At 32.2% G+C, this 26,788-nt stretch overlaps 3 protein-coding genes across 7 annotated transcripts; 1 reads left to right on the top strand and 2 right to left on the bottom strand.

Moving 5' to 3' along the window:
* Positions 1 to 186: 186 nt before the first annotated feature.
* Positions 187 to 13,782, top strand: Cp110 (Centriolar coiled coil protein 110kDa). 3 transcript variants are annotated; one of them, XM_085194670.1, is made up of 6 exons: positions 187 to 315; positions 6,687 to 8,627; positions 9,023 to 9,211; positions 9,984 to 10,141; positions 10,656 to 10,741; positions 11,517 to 13,782. In XM_085194670.1, exons 2-6 carry the CDS (start codon positions 6,711 to 6,713, stop codon positions 11,582 to 11,584), a joined length of 2,418 nt encoding a protein of 805 aa, XP_085050796.1. In that variant the 5' UTR covers positions 187 to 315; positions 6,687 to 6,710; the 3' UTR covers positions 11,585 to 13,782. The 3 variants fall into 3 exon arrangements, with proteins under 3 accessions (XP_085050796.1, XP_085050794.1, XP_085050797.1); XM_085194668.1 differs by lacking the exon at positions 187 to 315 and adding an exon at positions 5,734 to 6,242; XM_085194671.1 differs by lacking the exons at positions 187 to 315; positions 10,656 to 10,741 and adding an exon at positions 6,004 to 6,242.
* Icmt (isoprenylcysteine carboxylmethyltransferase ste14) lies at positions 336 to 5,349 on the bottom strand. 3 transcript variants are annotated; one of them, XM_085194674.1, is made up of 5 exons: positions 4,963 to 5,349; positions 4,483 to 4,741; positions 4,071 to 4,180; positions 2,408 to 2,515; positions 336 to 1,999 (listed from the first exon to the last, which is right to left on the bottom strand). In XM_085194674.1, exons 1-5 carry the CDS (start codon positions 5,176 to 5,178, stop codon positions 1,805 to 1,807), a joined length of 888 nt encoding a protein of 295 aa, XP_085050800.1. In that variant the 5' UTR covers positions 5,179 to 5,349; the 3' UTR covers positions 336 to 1,804. The 3 variants fall into 3 exon arrangements, with proteins under 3 accessions (XP_085050800.1, XP_085050802.1, XP_085050801.1); XM_085194676.1 differs by lacking the exon at positions 4,963 to 5,349 and adding an exon at positions 4,814 to 4,928; XM_085194675.1 differs by lacking the exon at positions 4,963 to 5,349 and adding an exon at positions 4,830 to 4,893.
* On the bottom strand, positions 13,771 to 26,788 carry Uba1 (ubiquitin-like activating enzyme 1). The gene is made up of 8 exons (XM_085194667.1): positions 25,735 to 26,788; positions 24,109 to 24,519; positions 22,676 to 22,934; positions 19,494 to 19,669; positions 18,594 to 18,815; positions 17,747 to 17,998; positions 17,042 to 17,347; positions 13,771 to 14,864 (listed from the first exon to the last, which is right to left on the bottom strand). Exons 1-8 carry the CDS (start codon positions 26,467 to 26,469, stop codon positions 14,091 to 14,093), a joined length of 3,135 nt encoding a protein of 1,044 aa, XP_085050793.1. The 5' UTR covers positions 26,470 to 26,788; the 3' UTR covers positions 13,771 to 14,090.

Genomic DNA, 26,788 nt, shown 5'->3' with positions numbered 1-26,788 from the left:
GTAATAGATTTAAAGCTAGTTTAAAAAGCAAAGCAAAATCTTGCTAACATGACTAGTTTTTAATGGTTTTTTTTAAATATATTATTAAACAAATATTTTTTTACGCCACGCCTCTTGGAAACCGCCCAAGAGAGCTCACTAACTAAACCATACGTTCTCATCGCGCTACATCGATACTCTTATATGCTTGTAACAACTTATTTCTGGTGCTAAGTTAGTTAAGTAGCTACATCTATTTAAGTTTGTGCATATAAGTATAGTTTAGATAATCGCTTTTTTAATTCAATTAAGTTATTGGCACAAAACATCCTTAAGGTATGTAATTAAAAAATAGATACTGAATACAACATTTATTTAAAATACACTCACAACCTGTTAACATAGAAAATGTTGAAATACAATAACAACAATTTTAGATACATTCAGTAATGCTTATAGAAAAATATTAATTTTCTAATAAGTAGTCTATATTTTATAAGAATCTAATAAAGTAAAAATAATTGTATACAACACGAATGTTATTATGTTGAAAAAAAAGCGTTATTTACAATTTAAGTTATTAATGAATCTACAGATTAATTCACGTTTAGATGTTTTAAAAGGCCGCAGGTTCAAATCCATATGATATAAATGATGTCTAAGACTTTATAGATATGTGATGTTAAGGATTATAGTCATATCAATGTTAAAAAATTTGTGTAACAAATTAAAACATCATTAGCCGTTAGAAAAATTTGAATATCAAATAACACTTAAAACACTATTAAATATTTTGCATACAAAGTAATAATTTGTAATTTAATCCTTTCAAGTTATCTATATATATTTGCTATATTTTTTTATTGCAGCCAGAGGGATGGGGTCTAGTGTTAAGACACTCGGTTTCCATTATGACACGTCCTTTTCCTATTTTCTGCGGAATTCTAAGAGCATTGATTGGGTGCTGAGTGGCAAAATTCAAGCCCGCTCTGTCTCGTTGCTAGAGCGAGGAAATGAAAATATTTGAAATTTTATACCCCTTGAGTGGGAATCGAAGCCATAATCGTAGCTTTTTCAGTCGCACGTTTGTGCTCTTGCGCCAAGATGGCTTTAAAATTCGTATACAAAAAAAAACAAAAATGTCAATGTAAAAAAAACAATAATCACACTATTATATTATTATGACTAGCTTGATATACGGAAACCTTAATTTTGATTTATTTTAACATTATAAATAAAACAAATTACTACATTTTCTTCTTATAGCAAGAATGTGTTTTGAAATTTGTTTATTTCATTTATTTTAGTCAACTTTAGTCTAAAATGTAGTGTCAGTAAATAGATATAAAATTTTTCAAATACACTTCACATTTTAAATATAATATGTGTAATACAGATTATACAATGAGAAACAGTATTATATATTACAGTGATTTTGTAAATGCAATATTCTATTTTTAGACTATTTTAGATAATTTGACGTGTTCTTATAGTCACAACATAAATTGAGGAGTTTTATGATATTAGGAGTTTTATAAAAACTATAAAAACAAACCTATAAAAAAGTAAATATAAATTTTAAATGCACTAAGAAATTTTTGAGTAATAGATTATTTAATTTTTTTTTTTCTATTATTATGAAAATAAAAAATATATTTTCTTCAATTTACTTTTAGTTAGTATTTTAATTTAAAAAATCTTCCATTAAGAGATCCAAGATTAGTTTTTTCTATATAAATTTCCATACATAACTAATCTTATTACTTTTCTTTGCTTATTTTTCTTTATATTTGACACAATTAATTATTTTTATTATTCTTTTAAATCACCATCGCCCATCAACATCAGGAATATAACCTTTAATAAATGGCAAGCCAGTTCCAACTTTTTTTTGGTATTCCAAATATTGGCTACCAAAGAATGATACGAGGAATGTCTCTTCAGCGAAGACCCTCTCGTTGAAGAATGTCCATGAGACTGCTGTGTATAAGATTATGCATACTGGGTTGAGGAGAATTATCTGAAACATAATAATTAAACAGTAGTGTTTGTAAAATTGAGTAAAAATATTTTTCCTGCATTAAATGCTCAGCAGAAAGGACCTAGTTGACATTCTCTGTAGTGTGATCGTAGTTTCTGGCCAAATTAAATATGTTGCTTAAGCTAAATAAATCAACTTCTAATTGGGATAGAGAGCAGATAAGTAAAATGATAGATAATACCAAGAAATACTGTTGGTTGTAGCACTCCCCTTTTCAACGCCCATGTTAACATAACAGAGTTCAAATTTCCCATTAAAGGATATTCAACAAGCATGTGTATCATAAATCTTACAGATTCTTAAAGAATTAAGTGAAAATCCAACCACTTTAACATTTTTCAATTCAGCTTGAAAATTTACAATAAAATAATTTAACAGAATGCTTACCTGAGTTCCAATAGACCAGTAGAACCAACCCACATAGCTAGGATGCCTACATATTGAATATACCCCATGTGTAACAAGCTGGTGATCTGGCCTTTTTACTGTTTGCACCTGGAAAAATATATAAAAAATATAATAAAAGGATTGTTTTTCTTTTTTAACTACCAGCAACTCACAATACCTCCAGAATTCAAATTCAAATTCAAATTCAAAATATTCTTTATTCAAATAGGCAATTATTATAAGCACTTTTGAATCGTCGAATGAACATATGAACAAAAAGCTACCACCGGTTCGCAACGCAGTTCTGCTGAGAAGAGCCGGCAAGAAACTCAACAGTTGCTCTTTTCAAAATCAATGGTACAATCTATTACATTAGTTGGCAGCTATCCTGCATTACATTCAATAGACATTAATTCCATACATGTTTGTCCTGTAAGTATTCTTGAACAGTGTAATAAGCTTTACTTGTCAGAATTTTTTTTACTGATATTTTCCATTTTGGAAGTGGCAAATCTAGAATACACTGTGGAATTTTATTATATACACGTATGCTCAGACCCATAAAAGATTTATTAACTTTTTGGAGGCGAAAACTTGGAGTAACAATCTTATCTTTATTTCTCGTTTCTATCGTATGATTGTCACTATGTTTACTATGACAATGTATATTTTGTCGGACAAAGAGAATATTATAGTATATAAATTGGGAAGCAACTGTAAGAATACCTGCATCTTTGAAAACATCTCGCAGAGAATCTCGCGCTCTTAGTTTATAAATATATCTCACGGCTCTTTTTTGGAGAATAAATATTGAATTGATATCTGCAGCACTGCCCCATAGCAGCATTCCATAGGATAAATTCGACAATAGAACAGAGTTTATTAACACACCAAGTTCCCTCTGCCTACCCTGCTATTTGCAGGATACAGCACGAAGTTAAAAATTAAATAACAAAGATTTTAAGTTAACTTAAGGATGTTGGGGCACCAACTATCAGGGCAGTAAGCAACAAGATATCTTTGTCATACAGATGGATGGAGCAGATTTTACTGAAGGGATATTTGGATGGAAGCAGTATAATTTAAATGTTTTGGAACACCCATTATATTTGTTTATAGTTTTAAAAACTCATTGGAAGATAAGCCGGGTAAAAATAACGAAACAAATATTCTCCATTAACAGTGTTATAGTTTAACATTAAAAAAAATATTTTTATATTATGACACAATACAATGTGAGATTAATATGCTTCAATGTGTCTAAAACTAAATATTAATTAAGCTATTAATTTACTACAATGCAGAAGCACACATAAAAATAAGATTCTAAATAAACAAATCATGCAACAGGACATGTAAAATGACAGGACACACAACACATAAAATAAAAGGAGTAGATTTTCAATAAAACAAATTAAATAATAATATGTAAACTGTATGGAGTTCCTCTCTTTTTTTATATTTTTTAGATTTAAAAATTTAAAATTTATTTCTCTTAGCTAATAAAGTATATATTGGTGGTGTCAATTGTATGAGGAAATACCTACTATATCAAAACTTTTATTGGGTTTTCTGTAACATTTTGAAAATTGCAAATACACCATAAATTCACTAAATAAACAATATGTTTCTAAAACAAAAATCATTTAAAAAGAATACTAACATGATGATTAAAGTTAGTTTTTGCCGTAAACATGGCACTCTTTCTCATGACTTCACCAACAATGCACATCAAAACCCCTATGTGGGATATCCAGAACACTGTCTTCATGCCTTAAAAAAATATGTTAATTTAATTTTAAATTTTAATTTCCTTTTAAAAAAATAAAAAATAACCTATCATGGTTTATTAAAACAGGATCTGTTTTTAAATAGCTATAAGTTCAACCTCTACTTGGGGGACCAATTATTTTCATTAGACTACTCTGGCAAGCAAAGTGTTTAGTTTTGACACTAGGTTTTCTCTGCCTGTGATAAAGCATAAAGTACGCAGAAAAAATTCACTTTAATTATTAAGACTTATTTTTCATGAAACTTAAAGATCAAAATAATAGAAAAGTAATAATAAGACTTACTTGGGAAACAATAATTTTCAACAGCAGCCTCTATCCAGCTGCCCACAGCAGCCACCCAATATTGCACACTATGATTTAATATAAATGAATCTATGGTCAATGTCCGAGGATTTGTTAGGGCCACTGATAAAAATTCAGAAAAATGGAACATCGAAAATGCCATTGCATAAAGACCAAATATATGGCAGCTGTCATCAAATGTTGCGAAATAAAATCCTGTTGCAAAAACTGCTCCCAGGAAAGCAGATCTTACTGCCACCTAGAATTTTAATAAAAACAATCATTCAACAAATAATATATTTCTAATAGCAAGGAAAATAAAATTGATTACCGCAGGAGATAATAACATTGTTTGAAATATACATGAGCAAATTAAAAAAATCTACAAACATATAGCCCATATAGTTTGTTAAAGTCGACTGTTGATATGCCACATACAACTTTAAATTCAAATGCTCGATACTAATTGGATCTACTTACATCGTACGTGAAGCCTTTTAAAGAGTATCGCAAAATAAAGTTTAATAGACAGAAATAAAGCGCCGGTCCCCAGTAGGTAAGCGCCCATAGTTCAGATGTGAAGCCTAGAACTGAAGCTGAGAAAAATGAGACTATGAAAACTAGACTGGAAAGTAAAAAACATAACATTGCATGTTTCGCCGCCGGGCATATATTTTTAATTGTTAATAAACTCATTTTTTCTGTGTGTTAGACAGATTTCGGCGTATAATGTATATATGAAATTTTAACATCTAAATTAAAATTTGTGCATAACTTATTAAATAAATTTTAATTCATTAATTTTATTTTGTGCTTTGATTCACTCGGATTCACTATAATTTTGTGAAATAGTGAATCATGTCAAAATTCAATGTCAACTTGACATTTGCAGAAATTTTATTTTTACAGTTACCGAAAACTATCCAAAATAATAAATGAAATGAGAAATTTCTGTATAACGTTTCGCTATTATTGTCATGTTTATCATGATATTAATCTAAAAAATATAAAAATGTTATTTTCGGCACTATCTTTATATTGGCAATTTTTTTTGCAAAAAGCTGTAACATATATAATCTTGGTCAAAATACAGCTTCTTATGATTAATAAAAATTGTTAGCTGTCACTTTGACAACACAATAAAATTGTTTTCAATTTCCATTGGTTCATATGATAAGCAGTTTTCATAATAAGATGTCTATTGGACAACACGCATTTCCTTTCCTGTTGTCATGGCCATAAATGGTGAAGTTTTTTCAATATATCTAGACTGTAAAACGACACAACATTTGTTTTCATAAATTCAAATTACGAGTATGCTGTTGTGAAGTGTTTATTTGTTGCAAAATTTAAGTCCGTTTGATTTTTGAATATTCAAATTATAAAGTAAAATGTAATATAAAATATATTTTAAATTACATATTTTAACCGGCGTATATACTAACTGACGTAATCGTACCATGACAACATAGTTTTGATCAGACAAATTAAAGAGTAAAATTAATTTCCTTAATATAAAGTATTTCGGATAATATAACTGTGAGTCTTGTAATTTCCTAAGTGTTTGTTGGTATTTTATACATAATAGGTGAAGTATAAGGCATGTATTTAGTCGGGTTCTAGTGTTCGAAGTTTTAGTTATTAGTATCTGATGTAATCGTGTCGCGATGAACGATCCGTGGGATGTTAAATCTGTGAGACAATCACACCAGTACATGTCTTGTATGAAGATTAATGGGATACCGCTTTTACCGCCTGTTGTAAGTTTATATAATTCCTTTTAAGGTACTTTTACATCATATAAAGGATTTCATCTTCTGCTGCGAAGCAATCATTTCATAAATTTTCTTTTGGATTATTTTATCTGTATTACTAAAGTTTTACATTTTTTAAACTTATTTAGCTTTGGTTTGGACAATGCATGATTATTTTTTATAATAGTAAAATAACTTTTTTTAAAACATTTCATATACATAATTAATATTAATAAAAAACTTTTGAGATATTATGTTGAGTGGCAGAACATAATACAGCATTTGTTCATATCAGAGGAACAAAATGAAAATAATTGATTACCCCGAGTAGGAATCAATCCACAGTTATACTTACGCTCAGATGATGTGCTACTGTGCTACAACAGCATTCAGAATATTATTTTAAATAAGCTGATCATTAAAAAATTAATGAATAAATAAATATTGCAGCTTTCCAAAGAATGCCGTAAAGAAATGCAGTATTATAAGTTACTAGCAAAGGAGGTAGAGAAACGAATTCAAACACTCAAGCCATTAATAATTGACAGTGACAGTGAATCAAATGAAGATAAAACAGATGCCCCTGATCTTCCAGAATCTGAACAAAGCTATGATGTACCTATAGAGAATGATCAACAAGGAATTATATCCAATGTTGATAAAAATGCTATAAATGAAAAATATATTGAAGAATCTACAAGCAAAATATGCACAAGCAATACCTATGATAATTTGTCATCGAATCTCACAGCAGATACAGAAAGTATCTCATCTAAACTATCTTCGAAACTTGTGATAGATTTGAGTCTCAGTATTAATGAAACCGGTAGAAATTTACTCGATAGTCCTAATTCTTCACAAACTCTTAATGATTTACCTGAGAGAGATTGTGTGTGTCCACAAAGAGAACTACTAAGTTCAGATGCTAGTAACACTATAAAAGATGATAAATTAAGTTTCAGTCTAAGCATAAATAAGGATGTTATGCCTGACCAAATAGCAACCATTCATTTTAGTCAAGATGGACCATCTTCCCTCAGTTCTAAAAGTTTCACAGGCTCTCTCAACGATATTCACACAGATAGTGTGAAAGAATCTCCGAACCCTTTGATACGTCAAAGATCATATACCCTTTTGAAACCTAGTCCCGTACTCATGGCCTATTTGGAAGTACAGTCTATTAACACTGGAATGGATGTTAATTCAATTTCTATGAGTGAATCAATGTCTAATATAAGCTATTCTAATAAAAAACGAAGAAGTTGGGACTTGGAATCAGCAAAAGAAAAATGGTCATCAATGGCTTTGGAATTAAAAGAAAAAAGTTTATCTAAAAATGTTAAAAGTGGAGTACAAAAACCCAACATGAAGCCTGTTAGAAAAATGGCACAGTCGACGCCGCCACGGGCGAAATCATTGGCAGTAGAAAAAATAAAACGTAGTCCCCTCAGGCCGTCGCCTAAATCTGATCCCATAAATAAATCTAAAAAGACTCCTAGCCCTGTACTGAACTCTGCGCAAAATACATCTAAGCAACCAATTCCTGTGACAAATCAGAAGAAACAAAATGATTCAATAAAAGAAAATAAAAAGCCTATTTCGGATTCAGAAGATCCGGCGACACGTGTACGAGAATTGTACGAAAAAATTCAAAAACAGCAACTCATTCAAATGGCGAATTTAGTTGAGAAACAGAAGAAAGAACAAATGCTGCTCCAGCAAGTTTTTGAAGAACAGAATAATTTACTTTTTACGCAATTGAAAACAATTTGTCCGAAATCGCCGAACGAAGTCAAAGAAGCATGGAATGACAGAAACAAAGAGATTAACAGAGGACCTGTTAGCTTGAGCCAGCTGATAAATCAGAAGCCTTCTGATAACAACCGTGAGAGTCCAGTAATATCTACATTAACGGAAACAAATAATTACATCAACTACTGTGATAATGTATTAAAAAAATCTCGAGATATAACTGGTAGTATGAAGAAGCAAGCCAATAAGAGTGTTCCAGAAACCGACAAGAGTCCAAAACCTAGTGAAGGTAGCCGCACTCGAACTCATTCTCCTGTCAGAAAAAACACGCCTACGTCTAGAAAGCTTGTGTACGAAACCACTGTATCGTCTGAACGCGACTACGACCCAATTTTGACCGATCGAACGAACGATACGATGGCAGATCTAAATGTTACATTTCCGTCGGACGAGGAATGCCATCCATGTTTACATAACACAGTTATAATGTGTGCGCCAGTGGAGAATCCCATACAAAACTCTATTGCCTGTCAATCTACAGATAATACTTTTAAAAATATGGATGCAACAATAGAGCATTCAATAAATAACATCTGCTTGAGACAAAAGAATGTCTTCAGAACACCTACAGTCCAAGAGGTAAGTAAAAGAGAAAAAAATGAAATTTTCAATACATACTATGAATTTTATATATTGTATTAATGTTGTATTAATTTGGTCTTAAAATATAATGTAAACATAATAAATAAATATAGATTTAGCTATCTCATTTGAATAGATTGATCTCATGTTTCTCCTATTTAGTAAAACTGCCTTTCATTTACTACAAATTTAGTTTCAATACCTCCAGTAGCAACCATCAAACTTTTTATTTTAATATAATCTTGATTTGAATCTTTACCAAATTTCAATATACATATCATCCTTGCCTTGTTTTTCTTATCCCAATCTCTCAACACACTTCTTCCTCCTTATCCTTATTCTAGAGAAAAATATATCTTTTCAAAGACAAAATTCCAATTTCCATACCTCAGCGAGCAGCAGCTACAAAAATAGTAGCTCACACTAAAGGTTTCCTCGTCCGTCGTCTCATGAAGACTGAGCGGGTCCAGGGAACTGTGCAAACTATAAAAGATGCACTGCTATGTGCACTCCAGCTGCATCAGGACCGCGAGGGCATACGAGGGGCTGATGTAGACCTACACAGACGGTTGATACAGCAGGTGACTGGGGATTGATAAGAATGCATGCGTGTTTTTTTTTTATTAAGTAGGATTTTGATTGGTTCAATGATTGCTGGTTTATGTAATTATTTCTCATTATTCTTGTTTGAATCTTATTACTCAACTATGAAAAGTTGTCTAAATTGAATTTTTAATGATGTAATAATATCATTTAATTATTGATTGTATTTATTTGGATATATTATTCATACGTAGTTTTGAATTTAAGTTGACATATCATATGTATATTTAAACCTATTAACCTAGAATAGTTTTATATTCAATTACGTTTATTTAAAAAACTTACTAAAAACTGTGATATCACTTATATTTAACGGGTCATAAATCACTCTCTAAGAATCCAGCCCGATGTCTTGTTATCATTTATGCGTAGTCCCTAAAAGTGAAGATTTATTGTAGAATTATTAATAAACTATCACTATTTCTTGTCATTAAATAAAATTTCAGAAATTTGACTTTTAGCGCGACAGGTTGTAGGTAGGTACATATTTAATATATTCATTTCTTTGAAAATATTATTTAAATATTTCTCGCGCCGTTGAGTTCCGCCACTCAACAAGCAACGCCTCAAGAATCTGGTTGAAAATGGAGAACGAAGTTTTGGCACTAGCTCCTTTCTACTTACCCTGCTGTAAAAATTACGTAAAATTAGAAATTAATTGATTTTCACGTTATATAGCATAAGTTGTTTTACATAATATTGCTAAAATAATAATAACACCACATAATCAGAACAATTCACGCTTCTCAGATAACAGCAGCATGTTACTCTCTCCATGATACATTCATAGCGAGTACGCCGTCAGAGAGGTGCGCCCTCATCGCCTCGGACCGCAGCAGGCGGCGCTCCCTGGCGGCAAGAATCAGTCCTCTGCCATCACATTTGCCACATAGAAATTATAGGCCTACGTAAGTTTGCAATTTTTTTATTTATCCTGGACAGACTAGAGAACAGACAAAACTCGCAGATAAAAACTGCGTAGTAGTCTCTACAACACGTTCATGTGCTACGGCAAAAAGATTTATCTGATGGCACAGGTCGGTCCTCGGACGTTGTTGTTATATTAAAACTAAAATTATAAAAAGATATAAAATCGGTTTGTGTTTTTTATTGGAACAATAATCACTAAAATATACTCACATTTACAAGATATATTTCACGTATGTTTAAAATTGCACTAATACTCAGGATGTAAATATCAGTACTATAAAATTTTGGTTATTGTGATTTATATTAAAATGATCAGAAATACCAGAATCGTAATAAAGTACTAAATGCTTGAATATTATACTAAGTGCTTGAATATTATATATACTACATATCATTCTAATATTACTAAATTATATTAATGAAATTTCAATAGTTATTAAGAAAAGGTTTTGGTATATATTATTTATATAAGTATGTATGTACAATTCTTAGAGATCTAATGTCACAAAGCCACAGTGGGGTGTTTCCGGCGCGCGCCAAGCGCCCTGCGCCCTCGCTTATGACTCAGTCCAATTATGGTAAAACTATATGTTAAATTAATGTTGCCAGCTTTGAAAATACACTTTATTTTTATGAATGCTGCCAGCTCGAAAAGACACTCTTGTTCTGTTAAAGCTGCCATCTATAATTTTTATTTTCAATTTCTTATACACATACAATAATTTTATACTGCTTTATACTGTTTTGTGTCATAATTTTTGTCGTCTTGTTGTTATATTTGCATGCATGTACATGCATACACTTGTTTATACATTAAGCATGCGAATTTTGATTCTTCTAGAAAAATGAAAAAAAAAATCATTCCACTCTTTGGCTTTTCATATTATAATTATACTATACTTAAGTAGTAATTTGTTTTATTACTGTTATTGTATTAATTTATGTTAAATATAAAAAAAATACCATAGATAGTCTTTAGAAAACGTATAAAAATTTGAACGTAGCGAGATTTCAACCCGCGCCTCTTGGAGACCGTTCCAAGTTTTTTTAAATATTTTTATGTGTTTTCTTACTTTTCTTTCCTAAGCGTTGAATAACACTGTAAATATGTAAAAAATATTCGTTATAAACATTTCACTCTTAATTTAAATTTTTCTCTCTTTATTTTAATCATTTCGCTCTTTATTTTAATTCAATTTTTATTATAAGATTAAAATAAAAATTGAATTAAAATTTATAAATTGGAATATCATATAAAAACAACAGTGTTTGGAAAGACGTTTATTGTAATGTCTTTGTATATACAATTCTACAATTTTAACTAACTTTTTATTATACTTTTTAATATTTCAGAGACATTTAGCAAGGATAAGAACCTACGCCGTTATATCCCAAGCCCACGCCGTCGACCCTGGCGCTGACATCCACACGGCACCCATTTACAATAAGAGTGTGCTTTGAAATATAAAATATTTCTATATATAAAATAATGTACATTCAAATTGAAAAATAGCTGAATTTGGGGGATTAGGGGTTGAAAACATTTTTGTCCAATTATAATTTAGCATACAAAAAAGTTGCTCTCTACGAATCTAAATTAATAAAAAAATATCGAAATACAAATGTGAAATGGCTATATTGTGTATAGTTCTTTTTCCATTGTAATTCTTTGTAATTTTTCCAATGTAATCGTCTTAGAACGATGATTTAAAAGTATTATTTTGGAAAAATATTGTCTAAACATTAATTTTCTATGTCATTGTGGCCGTGCTAATCAATTACAATTACATTTAGTACATAAGGAGTTCTACAATAGCCTAAAACCTAAAATATATATAATAGTTGTCACAAAAATATATAATATGGAAGTGTATCATTAAATATTGAAAAAAGTATTTATGAAATATTTTTGATGGTATACAGTACATATGAATGCATGCATATACAATTCTTTATTACTTTACTTTCTTTTTAATTTAATAATTATTTGTTTAATAAAAATGTGTTCATTCCAATAAAACTATAATACCAAACATTCCTTTGTAATAATACATTTAATTACAAATAATTCAAACTTGCAACTGTACACATTGCAGTGTTGGTACCGACGCTGTTATACGGCCGCGAAACGTGAATGTTACAGAATGTTGCCGTGGAGATGCGATCTCTTCGTAGGATATGCGGAGTCAGCCTAGCTGATCGAATCTGCGATGAGATACACAGAATGGCAGGTACTAGCGAGGATGTCACGGTGAGAATGAAGAATGAAGAAGAACGTGCTCAGCTGGTTTGGGCACGTCGGCAGAATGAGTGATGAAAGAATGTCAAAAAATATTTAGGTTGAGAGTGGACGAGGCGAAAGAGGTATGTAGAGACCGTAGACCGTTTGGCGTTCCATTCTCTCTGACTACCCCGCTAGGGATAAAGCGTGAAGCTGTGTATGCATGTTAAAAAAAATAAAATAGATAAGTAAGTTTAGTACATTAATATAATGGTATGATATGGTCAACAAGTCGTGGCTCTGAAGTTATTTAGGTCAGGTCGGCCACGACTATCGAACATACTGTAATTGTGAACTGAGGTTGTACAATGGCTTCCGATTTGGTGCGTATAGTAAGGGTAATATACAAAGAGGTTTGATAAAATACTTTTATTTTCAAACTAATTCGACATCGACAGTTAAAGCAATGGTTGTAGGTTCGATTCCTATTCGGGGAGAATAACTATTTTAAGTTGCTAGCTTTTACAATAAAAATAAGTACAAGTGGTGCATGACATGTTTTACATGGTGTACAATCCAAACAATTAACGTGATGAAATGTAATGCATAAATATTTCTTTTGATTCCAACCAGCAGTTTGAGATTAGAATGTTCAGCCAAACGGGCATTTTATATATTAGTATATATTTTCATTTCCCCTGCCATATGCCATATAGCCATATGGATTTTGACATACTAATATGTCAAAATGCATATGGCTCTGAAACAATAATAAATGGAAGAATAACTATATATAAGAAAAATATTATTTTGAATTATTTTTTATAATCAAAGCTCTTTTTGTAATATCCAAGTGGAAGTATATAATATTTTGTATTTTATTTATATTTTTATATCGAAATTTAAGTCTGATTTTAAAACTTATTATTTCTATTGTTGTAACATTTCGTAGTTTTCTTTAGATATTTGGTTTCTTGAAAAGCAGGTCATGGAATAAATAGTATTATCTAGTCATTAATACAAATCTGCATAATCTTATTTTAAATGTTCAAAAATAATATTAACTTTGTATGAATAATGTATGTCACTAATATTTCTAAGATGTGTATTAATAACAATGTTCTTTTTATACTGTTTTGTACTGACATTTCCCAAAGAACAATAGTGTATTTGACTATAAGAAAAATTTTATTGAACTTGTAATTTAATTTATAATATTTACATATTATTATCACAAAAAAATAAATAAAATATTTTATAAAAAACAAAGTTATTTTGAAATATGTTAAAAACAAATACAGTAGTGTTGCCAAATCTAAGAAATACCTAAATAGTCAAATACCCTATTCCATTATCCAAAACCAAACATAAGAAATAAAACGAAAATTTCGCTCGACATTTTTATTGTATTATTTCTCCATATACAGACCCCTCGTTTAAACATTAAAATTGAAAACGAATCAAAACCGATAGATAGCGCGACGTGAGCAAACAATTATACTACTATAAATATATGAAAGATACGTAGATAAAAGCGGTGTTTAAAGCACAAACGCAACACACGGTTAACACTATCACTGTACAAAGTCCAGGCACTGATTCGTAAACCACCTCCATTCCACTAATTATTTGCATTTAATTTAATAAATGCTACAAAAACGCCAATAGCTGATGAAATATTGGCCTTTTGTGTTATTCTCTTGATGTTAAGGCAGGGTGTATTTCACGTAGGGCACTTCGATGTCGTTGTCGTCCTCGTCGTTACAGCATAATTCGAAAACTAGGGCCTTTACATGCGGTTCAAGTTTCTTTTTGGATACTTTAGTAACCACTTCAGACATTGGCAAGTTGAGTCGTTCCTGACGCTTTGTTTTGGGCATGAAGAATGAGTATAACATGCAAACACCCTGAGAAAGCATAGTAATTTCCAATTTATGTTCATTTTTGAAGTAATCTATGAATTCTTGTAGAGTTACTTCGCCTTTCACTTCAAATCGGTCCCATAGAGTCCATTTCTTTTCATAATAAGTATTAGTTGGTGCTGAAATTGGTTCTGAGAAACCAAAAAATGGCAGAGCTAAATTGACAAAGCCATTCTTAAAAACTTCTAAATTTTTGAAGCCCTGGGCCAATTTGTATAACTCAAGACAGACCAAGCCTGCTACAACAGAAGTAGTAGTTGCTATGGCAGGTATAATTTTACCCGCAATAAGTTTAGACCTGTGCCTATCTGCCGGAGGTATCTTATAATTCGCCGCACGTAAATTAGAGGCAGCTACTATAAAGTCCATGTGAAAATTGGTATCATCATCCTTTTCAAAGTCTAGTGGGGTTATTTTCAAGGAGCCCAGTTTGCTAGGAGGTGGTAGGTCGGATACAATGTTCTTTACCCTGTCTTGGTCCATATCATCGTTGTTCTGCTGCAGCTGAGCGTCTGTCACTGCTATCTTCACGCCGGACTTCGGTTTGAATTTTGGTACCTGATAAAAGCAAATAAAGAAATTTAGTTTTTCTATTAATGATTAATAAAAGAAAATATAATTTTCCGTATATCTATATATATTAAAGGAGATGTTCCCACTGACAGATTAGACGCACGCACAGCCGTAACCGCTGTGCGTAGAAACGTGAAATTTGGGCAGATGTTTATTTTCATAATGTGGACGTGGATGTTAACCCTAAAGGGATGAAATAAGGGGTTGAAAGTTTGTATGGAAAAATCTTTAAAACGCCACCGAATTTTATAAAAAAATAAATTCACTCTGCGGTAAGGCGGTAGTGGCGCAGCGCCTCAAGGGTGTGACTTTAAAGCGATGGTTGTGGGTTCGATCACCACTCGAGGAAGTGAAATATTTATTTACGTTTATATTTCCATTTCTTCGCTCTAGTGTAGAGGCAAAGCGCGGCGTTGAGTTCTGCCATTCACCACGCAATGCCTCCAAAATTCGGCAGAAAGTGGGGAACGGAGTTTCTTAACACTAGGTACCCTCTGCCTACTCTGCTGTGGGCGGGATACAGCGTGAAGCTGATTTTTTTTTAAATTCACTGTTAAAAATATTTCATTAAATGTTTTTCGTGGTTTTTTTTAGAATTCACTCCCTAAAATGAAAATAATTTCAAAAACATATATAATAAATAAATAAATAAGTATAGTAGAAGCGGGCGATGCCGTCCAGGTCCGCTAGTCTGACATAGATTGTAAATGTTTTTTACAAAGCATCTCTTTAAATAATTAGATATTATGGTAAAAAATCTAAGATATCTTGTGTCTCTCTCACTCACTCTTACTCACAAATTACTTTAAACTTATCTCAAATAACCTAAGACTACTATTTGTATACAATATCCGTTTCGTCCCCGAAATGCCCCACAAATTCAAATTATTCTTTATTCTAATAGATTTTTAAAAGGACTTTTGAATCGTTGAATGAACATAAAGCTACCACCGACTGAGAAGAGCTGCCGGCTCAAGATACTTGCTCTTTTCAATATTCTGATTCTGCATGAAATTCAAATGATCTTAATTAACCTTTAAGTATGGACGTCGGGTCTCAGAGGCCCCTCTAGTTCTACGAATTCTACAAATCGGCCACTTCTCGGTGACCTTCGCCACTGAGTCGCTCAGTACCTTTCATATTAATAACAAAATGAATGTAGATAGCAGTGATTGTCTCTGGCTTCAAAATATGTGAGTATTTAACTTTCTAAACGGGGCCTGGGCCTGTGAGACAAGACGTCCATATTTTCCATATATAATGATTTCAAAACACCATATATTTTTATAATATTACAAGATTTATTTTAATATTTTTATTGTATTATTTGTATTCAAATGTTTTTATTGTTATATATCATTTTGCATTGTTTGTTATATATTTTAGTAATAAAAATATTATATACCTAAAAAGATTCAATTTCTTGAAAACATGTAAATTTTGCCCTGTAAAGATATATAGAAAGACAACGCATACTTATGTTGACTGCAATCGTCTTGTTTGCTTACATTGGTGTTGTCAAAATTTTTATTTTATTATGTAAGATGTAATTTTTTTATTTTTTTACAATTGTTAGAAATCATATTTATTTTATTATCTATCCTTTTTTTATAATATTATTTTCTTAAGAGTCCTCCCATATGTACAAAGACTGAAATTGTGACTTTAAGTTTATTAAATCATTGTGAAGCTTAAAGTAAAATAAAAAGCTACTTTATTTATATTGATTTTGTTTCATGAATAGGCTTCCTGTAAATTGAGGCATAAAATTGTCTTCTTCCCTTAATAAAGCAGTGGTAGTATAAGCAATAAATACACACCTCACAGACCCGACGTCCATATTAATGTTATAAAAAAATGACGTTCATAGTTAAAGGTTACAATCATTTTTATCATTCATATACTCTTGGACAGTATAAATAAGCTTTCCTAACATTAAGTTATACTAGTACATAGTTATTTTATTATTCTGCAGTGGAAAATTAATTAATTAATCTCATAAATTACTTATTTATTTATAGTTATATAATCATTTCTTTTAGTGAAGATTGATCCTATATCTATGGTGATTATCTTTATTACCCTGTCTTACTGCACCACAATGGCCTTTACTCGAAACTAACAATACAAAACATAAAAAGTAAAAGCACCACATAACTCACCTGAATCCCGCAAGCCACCTTCGCCATCCTCTCCCTATCAACACACGGCGGTAGGCCATACACTTGAGCCCTCAGATTAGCTGCAGCAACTACATAGTCCATATGCAATTCATCCTCAGGGTCGAAGTCCAATGGCGATGGGCACCTCTTGGGTCCAGACCAGAATGGGGCCCCACTGGTGGTGGTCTGGTCTGGGGGGAAATTATAGAGGAGTTGTTTGATTTGATTCGAATATTGTGCCTCCCAGTGTAGACGCGCCCATGTTACACAGTCGTCGAAGTTTAATGGCCGTTCATTGATTGCATTCTGAAATTTAACAAAATATTTTTTTATATTCTATTATTTAACGAAATTGTTTTTTATACATACACCATTTATGTGTTAAGACACTCCATTGCTCATACACTGCCCAATCTCCGAGACAATGCATGTTGAGTTGTGGAATACAACAGAATATAAAAAGAAATTTCTATTATAGTACAAATTCCTTCTAGACTTCTCTATACATCATCGCCTTGACAAGTGAGGGAATTCCAAAGAGTGAGCTGTATGTTCTGCAACCTCAAGATTGATACCCTTGAACTTATCCGTAGCCATTTGTATTTGTAGCCATTGTATGGTGTGCACAAGATAGCATAGGGGCATTCCTTTATGGTAAGAAACATAAGAAAATTAATATAAAACCAAACCAAAACATTTACATACCCTGACACTTTCCAAAGCGTCCAGGGGCTGACTGCCCGGCAGCTTCATGGTCCTCTCCAAGAAGTGAGGATCTCCGAGATACTGGGCAGCATGCTCTGCAGCCTGGCGGAACAGACCCTCAAACTCATCTCGGGCCCACTGCAGGGTGTGCTCGATGGCATTGGGAAAGTTTTTCAGGGTGCATATTGGTATGCTCTTCTCTGGTGGGTCTTGTGAGGAACTGTAGGACTCGGTTAGGAATGGTACTACTACCTGAAAGGTAATATTCATATATACTTTTTTTTTTTTTTCACCAATATATTATAGAGCTGACTAAAAATTATAATCATAATGAAACTGCTAGCAAATATTATGGTTTAACTTAAAAATTAAGTGATTTTGTAAGACCTTCCAGGAACTTCTAAGAAAATGACAATGCATTGGAAATAAAAATGAGGTCATTACTATCTCCATCCAACTCTATCACTTGTAACTCTTTCACTTTTCACTCACTGAGAGCTTTTGAAAGTAGACAAATTAGAGAAAATATAAATAATGAGTCAGTGTGGCTTAATAATCAAAATTATAATTAGCTTCACACTGTATCCTGCCAAAAGCAGGGTAGACAGAGGGAACCTAGTGTTAAGACAATCCGTTCCCCACTTGCCGCTGAGTTCTGGAAGCATTGCGAGTTGAATGGCGGAACTCAACGCCGTGATTTGCCTTGACACCAGAGCGAAGAAATGAAAATATAAATTTAATCATTTTGTTGAAGTAATATTTATATTAAAATAAAAACATATAGCATTGAGTGTCACCACCTAAAATATAAAAACATAAAAACAATAGCTCAAACAAAAAAACTCACCTGAGTATTTCCCTTAGTGCCGAGTGTACCACTTTCCAACAGCGGTTTCCTGTAATACACACACCGCCTGTCCATATAGATTCTGGCATCAACATTGTCCAGGGCGTTGGCAACTCCGTCCAGCTGTTCAAAGAACGCATCATCGTACACCGACTCTGTTTCAGGGCACACTCTGTTCTCTTGTGCCGTTACGTTCATGAGGGGGTTCATTTGTTTGATTACCTAGAATTTTATTAAAATAAAAAATACTACTAATACTAGTTCTTAAATGCTGCTTCAACCCCTGGTTAGATGAAAATTTTTAAAAGTTGTACACATTGTAAGTGCGGGAGATAATTCTGTATAATGTGTTACATCGAAACAATTAATGTGAACATACTTAATATAGCATATAGCTTTCCTGGACTATCCAGCACTAAAAATACCATTTTGAATAAATTTAGGATTTGAGTAAATTTAGCTTTAGTCATTGAATAATGACAGTTTCTGCATTTAGTAGCATGTGGGCTCTATTCTTATATTTAAAATGTATTTTCTACTAATGTATTTTCGTTTTCCCTCTTTGATAAGGCAAAGCATAGGGACCTGCCGCTGAACATACATGGTCCTTATATTAAGGAAGTTGGTAAAGATGTATCTTAGTACTAAAATCTAGTATAAAAATGTAAATAGACAAAAAAAAATAATAAAATGAATGAATGAATGATGGACATTTAAGATAGATTTCCAGCCTAAGGCATCTATTTGTCTAAACTAAACTCCCCTTGTCTGACTTGCACAATCAAAATTATTTTTGATCATCATTTAGCCAACAATAAATCAAACTCACGATCTTTATATCATAGTGGATCATTTAACACTACATTACAATAAAAACTATTTTTTTTTCCTTTTACTTACCCTAGCAGCCGTGCTGGACTTGGGTTTCTGCACATCATGGGGTCGGAACAGAAACTGCCTATTCAGATTGGACTTCTCTATTAGATCCATGTCGGTGACAGTCACCCGTCCCCCATCAGCCCCCACGCCTATCATCGCGAAGTTCTTTAGGAGTTCACAGCCTATGGCACCAGCACCTAGAAACGAAAAAAGATATGTTAAAAAATCAGCTTTACGCTTGTATACCGCGCATAGTATATTAAATATTTAATTCCCCTGAGTGGGATAAGATTCTATAAGCCACTAATTTAAAAATGTCAATTCTTATTTGATAATTTTGCAAAACAAGAAAGTTATTTTTCATTTTAAAAGGATGCTTATTCCCAAATTATCTTTTATAGAAATATACGGAGTGTTTTTGTCAGCACCACTTTAAATGAAACCACAGTTTTAACTACTCGTATAAAAGCCTAATACAATAAAAAAAAAACCCAAAACTGAATTGTTATTTTTTCAAACAAAATAAATAATAAAATTATCGTTGTAAAATAAAACATTTGTTAAGGACGACGCACGCACACATAAAACTATCAAAGGGACACCGCCGCACAAGCCTTATTCCGAAATCGAGTCGTAGGTATTGGCGATAAAGTTCAAAGTTGTTAAACCTTTAGTAGTATTTTTGTAGTAAAAAGTGTTTACGTCATTTAATTGCGTCACACGAAATACAGGTATGGATAAACATCGAGAAATGATAAAAAAATCGTACGTCAAAACTGTTGAGGAATCTGAATTAATTTCTTTATATTATGGGTTGGAAATATTTTACCCTATATGTTGTTCCCGTAAAAGGTGCGCTGACGCTTCCACTCTGTATATTTATGGTTTTTTATTTCAGATTCATGCTGTATCTTGCATAAAGCAGGGTTGGCTGAGAGCACTTAATGTTAAGACACTCCGTTCCCCCACGCATCATCTAATTTTTTGAGTTAGCAATAGTGTAGCATGTTGAGTTGAAGACGATGTCACGATTCGTCTTGGCCTTGGGCGTCGAAATAAAAATAAATCATTTGAAGGGAATCGAACCCACAACCGTGGCGTTTACAGTTACAACTGTGCCGTTGATTCTTTTTTTTTTTTATTTATTTGATTTAATACTACAGACGCTCGGTCCGTGCCGTTGGTTCAAGATCACTAGATATTATCTTTATATAAATTTTAATGACCCAGATAATTGTAGGAAAACATTAACTATTTTCCTTATTTCATTTCAAAACAAGAACTAAATACATTTTCTATCGATTTTAATTTATAATAACATTATTAAGTAGCATAAAAATAAAAAAAATAAAGAGGCTGTAGTGGCGCAGTACAGTGGTCTATCTTTCTATATAATATGAGTTAACATAAAACTTTAAATTAGAATATTAACAAAACAAACATTAAGGATATGGAAGAGTCAATAACCTTTAGTTTTAATTAGTGGTGTCTTGTCATTAAATGATGATTAATATAATTAACACTAGAAGCGCCGCCGTCCCATTTTTGTCCCAAACGCAAGTTTGATTGTATGTAACTTTTTTATTTGTCAATTTATGTAGATCAAACTTTTTCACTATTACCAATTTTACACCTTTATTTAATTAAAAATATAAATAATTTTATACCAGTCATACTTTTTGAAAAAAAATTAAAGCGCCCTTAAAAAAAGATATGACCATTTATATAGTAAAAAACGTGTAATTCGACACTATAAAGGAAATCAAAATTAATAAGGTACTTTCAGTTAACTTAGAATTATGAAATTTGGCAGCTAGCATCTACATGTAGTACTAGTACAGGAAAAAATCTGAAAACTATACATTTGTGTATAAATCTTAAAAAATAATAGCCTGAAAAGTGGTGTAAAATTGGTGTCAATACTAAATTTTGTCGTTAGTTCAAGTGAGGTATCAGATGAAAGGATGACCAAGCTAGGCTTGAATTTTAGAAAAACACTCGATACCAAATGTGGGCAATTGTAGGGTAGGTAAAGGGAACCTGGGAACCTAGTGCTATGCACTCCGCTGGCATTTTCCGCCGAATTCTGGAGGCATCACCACGCAATGTTATAAATCATCTGTGATGTATCACTGATGAAGAATATATTAATGCATTACTTGGCCTAATAATAATATTAACTAATTTCAATAACTTATAATTTTCTAAGAGTTATTCAGTTAGTTGTCACGACCTTAGAACGTATTTGAAATATTTGATTCTTTCTTTGTGTTTTATTTTTTGGTACTTTTATGTTTGTTAAAGAATAAAAATTGATTATTAAAGATGGTCTACATATTTACGAATTATTTTTATAATATTTTTTTCGTATTATACCAACAATCAACATAATAAGTAGAATGGGACAAATTTGTCACGACGGCGGTTCAAGGGGGGTCTCAATCTTCGGTACTTCTCTTCTGTAGTTTTTACTTTGAAATTGTTTTTTTTTAATTTCACACTGTATCACACACAGCATAGGGAATAAAGGAACCAAGTCTATTCCATTAAGACACTTCCGTTTCCCACTTTCTGCCCGTTACCAAAGCTCGTCACTTTGGTAATATAATATTAAATGTTTCCTTTCCTTGTTCAACTGTGTGTTGGAGTTCAACTCGCAACCTGTTGCATTTACAGAGTGAATCTACTGTCAAGACATCCAGATCTCCTCTTTGAGATATTGCATGTTACTATCTCTTCTTTTACTGTACAACCTCTTCCGTGTGTTCTCCATATAACGTGACATTGGCGAAGTGATTTTGTGCTCAATTGGCACGCTCGGAATGCCATAATAAAAAAACAGAACAGAACAGACATTGCATGTCAACACTGCATTTTATATTACCAGAGCAGGAAATTAATTTCTCTGACTGGTGACTGAACCCACCACAATCACATTTATTGTTTAATAGGACAGCATTAAACAGCAGCACTACTTCAGATATAAATCAGCTTCACACTGTATTTATATTGAGAACATGTACATATATATATCGCAAGGCCTTAGTGTTATGTCAACCAACTTTTTTGACTAGATATGGACTTCACTAATTTGTATGTGTATTTTTATATATTTTTTTATATGCCGCTACCTTGCTAGTACAGATAAATTAAGAGACAATCACTATTCAAGATTACTAGACTAAAATTATAAAAGTACTCACCAACAATAAAATACTTCAATTGACCAAGTTTCTTCTGGAACTCCTTGCCGAACACCGCAATCTGTCCATCGTATCTGGAACCTGTGGGCTTACAATTATCCTCGCTGAGGCCAGATCTGTCTTTGGGAAGGCACTCAATGGCATCTAAGTACAGCCACTGGACTATAGGGTGGAACTTTCCAGAACAGGCTTTCATAACTTCTTGAGCAACTACACCACCAATAGCGGCATTCATGGGGTTTAGATCTCCAGGTGATACCTGTAAATTAAATTAAAATTATATATATATCTTTAATTTTGGGTAAATTTCCACTCAGGGGAAATAATTATTTTAATTTATTTGTGTAGCAGGAGACATAGCATTGAGTTTTGCATTTTTTTATCGTCCACATATAATGGATCCAAATTCAATTTAAATTAAAGTAAATTAAATCTACACATATTTGTGTGAGCATGAAAACAAAAAGCTTAGTGTTTACATGCCTATTTACGCTACAAACATTATCCTTATTAGGACTTGAATGAACAAACTACTTAATAAAAAGGAAATTACCATTAACTGTTAAGGTTAAATGTTTTATACAAATGGTTGTGACAAGCAAGCATACTAATAGAATTATTATTATTATAGTTTATAGAATACAAGCGGCCCGCCCGCGGCTTCGCCCGCTTGAACTACATGATTATTAATTTAATAAACAGACTTGACTGACAGTCAAATTCATAGAAAAGCTGTTTCTGAATGAATAAATTAAATTGAATAATTTAAATTATAATATGAAATTATTGATTTGGGTAAGGATTTATAATACTCTTTGTAAAATAACTGTAATGATTGTATATTACAAAAAATACCCAAATCAAAATGAATAATCCAATATCAAATCCAAAATAATTAATCGAATATTGAATCAAAAATATTTAATTGAGAACTTCCTCCTTGTTTTGAAAGTCGGCTACAAACACAGATTTATTATAAGTATAGATATGGATTTCTTTATATTTGCAGGCAAACTAATGCCTTGAGTTCAAGTTAAAACAAAGCAATTGGTGAAAGTTTTAATTAAATCGGTTCAGTATTTTCGGAGATAAGCGTGATCATATATACAGACAGACAAGAAATTAAAAAAATATATTTTTGCTTACTATTATTCTTTTAAGGTGTCCCTATATCCATTTCAGTCAAAAATACTAAATGACAGATAAAATATTTTTACTGTTTTATTTTAAGTATAGATGTACAGAATTCTAGGTATTATTAGAGTTCTTAAAGGAAACTAGACTATCTACAGAAACTATACTAGACTATAGGAATCATGTCTTTATCTTTTTTATTATTACATATTACTTTATAAAAAATAGAAAGGATTTAATAATATCTCAAAAATATACACCTCAATTTTCAAGAACTAAAAATAATAAGCAAACCATACCTTGCAAAAAATCTCCATTAGCTCATTATTTATTTCGATTTCACCATTCTTAAACAATTCTTCGCTATCCACAATATTCTTCACATAATCACTGAATTTAGCCACATCTGCATCACTCCAAGGCTTCGGCAGACGGCCCTCAGCATCTTGGAATTTATGAAGAGCTGAGAAAGCTATGTGAAGCTGTTGAGGGTAGTCCATCTTACCAAAATCAGTGATAAGATACTCTGGACTCTTAATAGATTCGCTTAAGGGTTTGAAATGTAGTTTCTTAGGCATTTTAACTTGAGTGACAATGCCACCTCTGATGTATTTAGAAAAGTTGGTGGTATCTCCAATACTAAAAGTGTATGGGCCTAGCACTTTAATTTTACGTGGTTCACAGCCATTTAGTTCTGACATTCCTTGTACCTAAAAAGAAATTAAAGAATGAAAAGAAAGTTTTAATATTATTTTCAAAGCTATATTTATAAATGGATGAATGAAAAAATAGTGTCTTAACACTTCCCCTCGGCCTACCTTGCTGTGTACGGGATACAGTGTGAAGCTATATTTACAAAGCAATTAGATGTGTCATGGTAGTCAAAGGAAATCTAGTGTTAAGACACTTTGTTCCTTACATTGTATCCAATTTACAAGACAGTAGTTGAGAGGAAAGACTGAACTTTGAGATTTCTCTCATAGAGCTGAGAAATGACAGTGAGGATTTAGTGTTAAATTATGAAGTGTCTAATGCCAAACATAAAATAACACTTGAAATTGCCTTTCTAAGTAGTATTTATAATCTTCTAAAATTTAACAAAACACTAAATAAATTGTTATGGTAAGCTTGGTAATCAAAGGTAATAGTCATTCACTACACATCCCCAAAATGTGTTGTTAGGTGGCAAAACTCAACTCCACACTTTATCTTATTAATACTAGTATCTTACTAGAGTAGGAACAGAAAAACAACAAATTTCTTAGAGCGAGAATCAAACCCACATTGTATTAACAGTAATATTAAGTAAAATCTGTAATAAATTGTTTTATTACATATCAACAGTGAAGTACCAATACCTCCTAACTGAGAAAGCAACAGCAAAATTTTACACAAACTAAAAAAAACATTTTATTTCTTGACAAATTTAAAATGTTATTATTTTATTATTTCAAATAACAATAATATAATGTTTTATGAATTATATTATATTCCTATATATTTTAATAGTGTAGTAGATGTACATTTAAAATGAAAAACATTACAAAAAAGATAATTTGTTTAAGATGTCAGTTAGAAGGTATTGGTACTTCGCCGTTGATATCATACCCACTGAAAAGGCTGTAATAATGTAAGGCAGCCATATACATAGCCAAACAAAGCATCTAATCTTATTATATTCAGAAAAGGTCACATTCTGTTACTGGTTTAAGGTGATAAAATAAATAAATATACAACAAAGTTGAATATACTATGATTAATGAGTCTCAGTGATTCATGATGACAAAAAAACTGTTAGCATTTTATTTTAGGTCACCTTTGTATATTTAGAAAGACAATCATATTAGATTGTAACAGCTATAATTATATTAATTAGCTCCATCTAAGATAAAAGTTTCTTTGTTAGATAAGAAAGGCATACAAACCTCACTAAAAGTAACATAATCTCCATCTTCAAGACCATGGCGAGTATCGTCCAAGCAAGTAACTACCGCTTCGTATTCATGAGTGATGCCAGCGACCATTGCAGACACTGGGTTCTCACCAGTCACGTCCAAAACTGTGAATTCCGGTCCAAAATCGCAGAATACCTGCGAGAAAAGGCCCCTAGTGTCTGCAATGACCAAGGCTATGTTGTTAGCGTGCGTGATGGCGGCTACACGTTGCTGTTCTGACAAAGACGAGCCAGTTAGCACCACGACACGGAACTTCTTCAGGAATTCCTCATCCAAAACTCCGGAATACGCCGTTGTTGGTACATAACGATTGAGCTCAGCGAGCTGCTCACATGACGCCAGAGCTCTATTCTTACCAATGGCAGCCTCAGACAAATAAAATTGTGAAGATAAATCAGCAATAGTGCATGCTCGGTCGTCATGAAGGGTTACCGACTTAACGCCGCCGAGTATCACATTTTTAGCAATTTCCACTCCCAAGCCACCGAGCCCGGAGATCAGGACGTCGGAGCTGGCCATCCGGCGCATAGCATCGTGTCCCAGTACGTAGAGCTGCCGGGAGTACAGACTCTCGTCGATTTCATCTTCCACGCGCGTTCCATTGTTCGCCATTACTGAGGATTTACAACTCGCCTCTCCTGTATTTAGCTTCCGCTTTTTTGCCGGGGGGTCAACGGAATTATCGGCGACTTCAGCACTAGACATCGGGCACGAACGCGCACAATTTTGATGGAATTTTGCTTTGTGTTACTGCGATATAATAAAGAAATAATCTTCTTCATATAATTGCGGTCGACATTCGCGATTCGCTCTTCGCTTCGTTGAAGGCCCGCTTACTCACTGTCCTGAAGTTAGCTACAACCAACGTGGATTAAAGTTTTGCGGAAGTGGTTTTTTATATGCTATAGTTTATTTTTATAATATAAAACAAAATAAGGTATTAAGAAGAATATTTTTTATATTTTGCTGTTTAACCTTTTTACATTACCGAAAATTTTGTTCAGTTTATAAATTTGAAAAAAAA

This window comes from Heliconius melpomene, chromosome 12, assembly GCF_056956725.1.
Source record: "Heliconius melpomene rosina isolate 202511_hmr_F chromosome 12, ASM5695672v1, whole genome shotgun sequence".
Lineage (NCBI taxonomy): Eukaryota > Metazoa > Arthropoda > Insecta > Lepidoptera > Nymphalidae > Heliconius > Heliconius melpomene.
The sequence above is the reverse complement of the archived record's forward strand: the minus strand, read 5'-3'. Positions and strand labels throughout refer to the sequence as shown.